Raw genomic sequence first — 7,307 nt, 5'->3', positions numbered from 1 at the left:
CAATATTTTTTAGAAAAATGCTGCCAGTCTGGAAGTCCTTTCATTGCATCCAAGTATTTTCCTGTCCTGGTCCAAGCACTGAATAAATTATTTCGAAAGTTTAACGCAGAACCTGCTGGGCCTTGTGCTGACTAGCCGGCTCCCCGAGGATGAGGTTAGGAGTCCCTCCCCCATCCCAGAGGTGTTTTACATTTTGCAAACATTGATTCCTTTTAAACAACTACTCATGGACAAATAAATAGATTGACGCACCAATAATCCTGCAGTGATTTTGTTTCTAAAGGTAGAAGAAGAGGAAGAAGAGACTGGATTTATACTCCGCCCTTCACTACCCAAAGGTGTCTCAGAGCGGCTTACAAACTCCTTTCCCTTCCCCTCCCCACAACAGACACCCTGGGAGGTGGGTGGGGCTGAGAGAGCTCTTGACAGAAACTGTTCTTTTTTCAAGAACAGCTCTTATCAGAGCTACCGCTTGCCCAAGGTCATCCAGCCAGGTGCAAGTGGAGGAGTGGGGAATCAAACCCGGTTCTCCCAGATTAGAGTCCGCACACTTAACCACTACACCAAACTGGCTCTGCCAGTCTGCTTCAAGTTGAGGGGGGGGGGTAAACTGAGCCAACATGACACTTGTAGTTTCACTTGCAATGCTGGTATTATGGTATGACTAAGGTCTATAATGTGAGCTGATCTTTCTAAACATATATCACACCTATCTTCACACACACATCCCTCATCCAAGCTGAAATATATATTTCATAAAATACCTTTACTCCTTCAGGACTGAATACTGCCACTGAGACTTTGTGAAAGGCATTAATACGGAAGATTGGTCCATGTTCTTCAGCCCTACAAAGAGGAAACAATGACAAAAAATCTACAGTCATAATGAGCAAGTATTAGAACTTTTAAAAACGTTTCTGAGGTAATTTCTGAGGTCACTTCTGAGTTCACTAACAAATGGGCAATTGCTTCTGAGCATAACACATCAAGAGTATTCTTGTCCTGACAGGAAAATCTTAGTTACCACCACTATGAGGGATGCCTCCTTCAAAGTGCAGGTTTTAAATATTTTGTGTGTGTGACAGTTACCAATGAGCCAGTTAAGTTAAAAATTATGTTTCCCCACATCAAATTCAAACATTTACAATGTTATACACATTATAACAAGGTTCACTAAAGGTTCAATAAAATAACTCCCAAACATAACAGTAACACCATCAACTTTGTATGAGCACATTTCAAGTTCAACTGAGCACCCATATACAACATAACCAGTGTTCCCTCTAAGCTGAGTTGGCGTGAGCTAGCTCACAGTTTTTTAGCCTCCAGCTCACACCCTTTTGTCTTAGCTCAGGAAGGACTGCTCCAGAGCAGACTAATGTATGCAGCAGCCAAATCGCTCGCTCACAGCTTTAATGCCAGCAGCTCACAAAGTAGAATTTTTGCTCACAAGACTCCACAGCTTAGAGGGAACATTGAACATAACCTTTCAATATTATCCTTCACAACCAGCAACTACTGTGAAAGATCATTACAAGTGGGGAACCCACAGGGACTTAAGGGGATGACTTCATTTCCCCCTGTATCCCCTTTCCCACGTTATTTTCTTCTTTCACTCCTTCTGGCAGCCCCAGTATCCTCTTCCCCTTTCCCTTTGCATCTTCACACTCACCAACCTTTTTTAAATCTGCCAACTTAGTCTTCAGCTTTATTTATTATTTATTTACTTCATTTATACCCCAACTTTCTCCCCAGTGGGGACCCAAAGCAGCTTATATCATTCTCCTCTCCTCTGTTTTATCCTCACAACAACCCTGTGAGGTAGGTTAGGCTGAGAGTACATGACTGGCCCAAAGGCACCCAGCCAGCTTCCATGGCATCCAGACCCTCTCTCACCCATTTCCTCTAATTAACCATTTAAGTTGGAGGCAGTCAATCAGTATGAGGAATAATGGTTTGCTGATGGGATAATGGATTTCACATCTAAACTCATGCACAACCAAAAAATCTAATAAATCAGAATCCTATGAAAACATCCAACCAAAGAAAAGATTCTTGGCTACATCAGACCACTGGGATGAATCACCATTGCTGCTTGTATCCTATTTCAAGCTCTCAGTCACTTACCACTGTATGAAGAGATCATAAACCATTTCTTCCCGTTTAAACTTTTTCCACAGGCTTGGCAGGTGACCAAAGAAAAAGCTAAAAATCAAAACAAACAGGGCTTTAGGAAACCTGTGCTGTAGGAGTCAAATGACATGCAGGTGGGGGGCCAGAGCAAAGAAAGGAATAATTCCTATGTGATCCCACTCAATAATTTCACAGTAACATGCTTTCTCACAACAGCAAAAACTGGGCTTATTTGTATCCATACAGAGCTGCATGGGAGAGAATACCAGAAAAAGCTTTGTAACACTAGTTGGTTAATGCTGTGTTATTATGGTTAATGCTGTGTTATTAAGAAGAGCTCCGCTGGATCAGATCAGTAGTCCATCTAGTCTGGTCTCCTATTCCACCCAGTGGCTCAGAGGTCAAGCCCTCTGTCAAGAACCCAGTTGGGTCCCCCCTGAGTCACTGACCCTTGGTAGATGTGCAGTGCTCAGACCTGTGTACACAAGAAACCAGACCTTTGTAAAATGTATAAACATTTATTAAGCACTTTTAAAAAGATACCACTAGGCAACACAGTCTCTGCAACTTAACAGCAAGAAAATAACAAAGGCTAATTTTCTATCTAATACTTCAGTACCTGGTATTAGATACCATCCATAATAGTCCAAGCTAGAGGCTTACGCGTTCTTTACGCAATCCACCACAATGAAGCATAACACAGAGCCACAACCCAGTCAAATGACAAAGTTAGCCTGACTTCCCTCATGCCTATGACTTAGTTATAGTATTTGGCGATCCAGCCTCAGGTGGTCTCCCAAGTCCAATCAGGGAGTCTGCTTGATGGAACCCTCTAGAATAGGATGATTCCCATCTAGTCATTGAACTGAGCGCAGGTTCCCACAACAAGCGATCTACCACCTTCATGAATCTGGACCTGAAAGAGATAAGGATAGTGTCTGGAGGCCGAATGACAGACACCTGCAAAACAGAGCAGGCCTGCGAATATTCACATTAATCCTTGAGGGGAATCAGGGTACTTTGCTTCACACAACCCCATATTGACATTTTGCATTAGGTTCCAGGAGCTCACTGCCTCTGAACATGGAGGTTCCCTTTACTCAGGTCCCGGTCACACGGGCCGGAAAATGTGGGGGAGAAGCGTGGCTGTTTGCCCCAGAGCAAAGTAATGCGCGACAGCCCGATCACATGTCCCGTGGAGGTCCCATGGGTATGCCGTTAGGTGCCAATCACACGGCTATCCTGCAGCGCGACAAAGAAGCGATGTGGCACAATTACACTGGCAATCGCTAGGCGCCACTGCCGTGGCAAACTGGAATTTTTTTCCCTCACCAGTGTGCGCATGTGCCGGTGGGCGTTTGTGCACATCCTGTGGCGACTTAAAAAAAAAAAAGCATCCGGTTTGCGACAGGACATGGGCGGGTGCTGGATTCCAGCGGAAACACAATCAGACGCCCACCCTTGCCCCGCGTTTTCCGGAAACTAGTACATCGTATGTACTAGTTTTTTACTCTGTATCTTCGGCAAGAAGCCACGGCAAGAATGGCCACGGGTGCATTACGCTTCCCAGATGTTGCGGTGTGATCGCGCCCGGAAAATCCACCTATCATCCGTATCTTTAGTGCGGCAAATGCTCCGTGTGAACGGGACCTCGCTATGGTTAACAGCCACTGGTGGACGTATTGTTACTGAATCTGTCTACCCCCCCCCTTTTAAAGTTATCCGTGATCATGGCCATCACTATGTCCACAAGCTGTGAATCCCACAGTTTAATTACTTATTTATTTTACTTTTTATTTTATTAGACTTATATCCCACTCCATTCCCTGGCAAGCAGGGGTCAGGGTGGCTTACAACAATCAAGATACAATACTTTAGCGTATTACAATTTTAAGATCCATGTTATTATAAGGTAAAACCAAAGATTTCTTTACTACATCAAATGGCGCCCTAATATCCAACACAGGTGGATAAGTAAGGGCAGCCAATACAGAGAAAGGAAAGGGGAAAGGGGGAGGGAAGGGAAAAAGGGAGGCCAGCAGATCTCTCTAGCCCTCACTTTCCTCAATCATATGTCCAGTGGAACATCTTGATCTTACAGGCCCTGCAGAATTGAACCAAATTGAACCGAGTCTCACTGGCAGTCTTTAAGCAGCGGCTGGACAAACCCTTGTCAGGGATGCTCTAGGCTGATCCTGCACTGAGCAGGGGGTTGGACTAGATGGCCTGCATGGCCCCTTCCAACTCTGTGATTCTATTATTCAACCTAGACAGAGAGTTCCATCACGATAAATAAATTAGGAAGTATTTCCTTTTCTTCAGTCCTGTACCAAATTGCACTAACTCAGCTTAAAGGGAACACTGCTCCTAAGCAGGCATTTTCTTCAGGGGAATGCATCTCTCTTGTCTGGAGATGAGCTCTCCAGGCCCCACCTGAAGGCTGGCAGTGGCAAGCCTAACTTTTCCCAGCTCTGCAATATCCTGCTTAAGTTATGGTGACCAGAAATTTATTAATGTTTAACTGATTTTATTTGTTGGCGTTCTTTTATCGTTTAACTTGTAATCCACCTCGAGCAGGTTTCCTGCAGAGCTGGCACAGAAATGTTCCAAATGCATTCACATTAAATAAATAAAAGCGCATGCATCCCCCAGGAGGTGCCAAGCAGCAAATCACAGCACGTTCCATGTTCAAACTACAGAAATCATGTTATTTTGGAATTCTCCCAGAATCACAGCAGACCCTCAGCCTACAGAGATCAGTTCCCCCAGAGAAAATGGCAGCATCCAGAGGGCAGACTCTGTATCACAGGTTTTAGGTGAAATCTCTCTCCAAATCTCCCACACAGGCACTGCCCCCAAATCTCCAGGAATTTCCCAGGCTGGAGTTGGTATCCCTAATTCCATTGATTGTTGAGTGGGTTGGCTTCAAGGTTATGTGGCCTACCTTTCAGTATGTACAAGCAAGAGTCCTACCCTACTGGCAAATTGATGTTTTTAACCCTGACCTGTACAGCCCAGGCTAGCCTGATCTCCTCAGATCTCGGACTAAAAAGGGTCAGACTCAGCCCCGGCTACTCTTCGGAAGGGAGGCCACCGAGGAAGTCCAGGGGTGATGGCACAGAGGGAAGCAATGGCGAACCACCTCTGAACGTCTCTTGTCTTGAAATCCCTACCAGGTCACCAAAAGACAGGAAAAAAATAAAATCACAAAGGAAGAGTATATATTCAGCATCTTTAAATAGCTATAATGGATTAGTGTTAAATGGTTTCAGCCCTACATTCTGTGGGTTCGATCAGGCTCATCTAGGATTCTTTGTGACAATGCGAGCGCTCAAAAACTTCTGCGCCCAACATTCTTGCAACCGCCAAGGCAGAGACAGAACAATCGTGCGGCCCATTCCCTGGAAGTTTTTACTAGCCCTTCCATCTGACAGGTACCGTCCCTGAGCTACAGCAAAGGACGCCTCCAGCTGTTTACTTCTAACCAAACAGGCTAGGAGAGACTTGCAAAATGTACAGTAGAAGGAGGGACGTACTAAAACGAAGGACAGCGATTGCCACAGGGAATACATGAATGCCCATAGAGAATAATATAGAGTAGGCTTGCCCAGAGGGGATAGTGCAGTACATAATTGCCAATAGAGAATCCAAAATTGCCAATAGAGAATCCAAAATTGCCAATAGGGAATAATGGAGAGGACGCTTGCTCATAGGGGATAATGGAGTACATAATTGCCAATAGAGAATCCATAATGCCAATAGAGAATCCAAAATTGCCAATAGAGAATCCATGACTGCCCAAAGGCAATATTGCCCAGAAGTCAGACTGGCTTCCCCAGCTCTCTAGGGGCTCTTTAAAAAGTTATGGCCACCACCGCTGTCGGCGGCAGCTGCAATGGCTGCGGGGGGGACCTTCTCTGCTCCTTGAGCCCCGGGGTGGTGGCCTTAGACTCATAGGGGCAAATTCCACCTCTCCTGTGTGATCACTCGCCAGAGGTCATTCTGGCTCCCCCAGCTCTCATTAGGGGCTCTTTAAAAAGTTAGGGTCCAGGGTGCACTCGGGATCCGAGAAACGGCTCCCGCAACGCAGTCTCGGCCTCCGCAGCCCTGCCGGCCTCTTACCTCGCCCTCGAGGCGCCGGGGATGTGATCGTACTTCAAGTGGATGTATTTTATGTAGCAGCAATAAAGGCCAAAGGCCAGGAGGGCCACGGCGAGCAAGAGGCGCAGCAAGCCCCACGTCGCCTCCAGCGCGTCCATGATTGCGAGCCAGTACCCGATGCAGAAGTCTCCCTTTCTCCCAAACGGCCCAGAATTACGCAACTGCTTATTTGTCTGATCTCAGGGTGACAGCGAACTAAATCGCTGCAGGCAGAGAGTTGCTCAATGTCAGGCAACTGCTTTATCGCAACTAAGGTCCAACTAAACACAGAAACTGAAAGCAGTAAAAGCGGCTCCAGAGGGGTGGAGATTTCCCTCCACTCCATAATCAGGTTCCAGTTAACTCTTGACTTTCCATTTTCCTACACTTATGACGCAGTCCTTCGGCCAGGAAAGCCCCTCGAGGCTGGGCGGAGCCCGGCTGGAGGCAGGAATCGCCACTTAAAGCCTAACCGGGGCGGAAAACTTAAAGGAACCAGGAGACCACACACCCCCTTCAATAGCAGCTGCCAACGCGCCTCATCCAACATGAGCTTCGCCGTCTCCCCCCGTGAGTTCCACGGACGCGCATCCACCTCTCCCCGAGTGCCTTCTCTGGCGCAAAGAAGAACAGAGGCATCCCGTGCGGCTGCTGGGAGGCGCTTTGGCCAGTCAGATCACTGGCTGAGCTGCTCGTCTCCCGAAGGGCCCCAACAAGCCCAGCCTCCGAGGAGCAGAGCTGGTAAAGGGCGACGCCAGTGGGGCAAACGACCCCGGGCCACGGGGAGGAAAAAGTTGGGAGGTCCCACCCGCGCGTCCCTGACGCCTCTGCACCAAGCGCCGGCCCACTTCTCAGGCTGGTTCCTGGCGCCTTCTGTGGTTCCCAACCTACAGGTGGTGCCTGGAGATCTCCTGGGATTACAAGCGATCTTTGCGCAACAGAGATCAGTTCGCCTGGAGAAAGAGGGCACCCGCCTCCCCTGTCAACCCCGAGGGCGGCCTCTTGCGGATCACCGATTGCAAAAAGCGCCGCAA

At 47.4% G+C, this 7,307-nt stretch overlaps 1 protein-coding gene across 1 annotated transcript in view; it reads right to left on the bottom strand.

Moving 5' to 3' along the window:
- The window catches only part of LOC107121531 (cholesterol 24-hydroxylase-like), a 27,875-nt gene extending 21,099 nt beyond the window's left edge, over positions 1 to 6,776 (bottom strand). Inside the window, exons 1-3 of the mRNA XM_015424443.1 lie at positions 6,256 to 6,776; positions 2,128 to 2,205; positions 765 to 846 (exon numbers count right to left, since the gene is read on the bottom strand). Of these exons, the coding sequence (XP_015279929.1) occupies positions 765 to 846; positions 2,128 to 2,205; positions 6,256 to 6,392 (297 nt within the window). The 5' untranslated portion in view covers positions 6,393 to 6,776. The remainder of the gene's footprint in view (positions 1 to 764; positions 847 to 2,127; positions 2,206 to 6,255) is intronic.
- Between the last annotated feature and the right edge of the window lie 531 nt (positions 6,777 to 7,307).

This window comes from Gekko japonicus, unplaced genomic scaffold (genome assembly GCF_001447785.1).
Source record: "Gekko japonicus isolate JY-2015 unplaced genomic scaffold, Gekko_japonicus_V1.1 scaffold44, whole genome shotgun sequence".
Taxonomy (NCBI): domain Eukaryota; kingdom Metazoa; phylum Chordata; class Lepidosauria; order Squamata; family Gekkonidae; genus Gekko; species Gekko japonicus.
The sequence above is the reverse complement of the archived record's forward strand: the minus strand, read 5'-3'. Positions and strand labels throughout refer to the sequence as shown.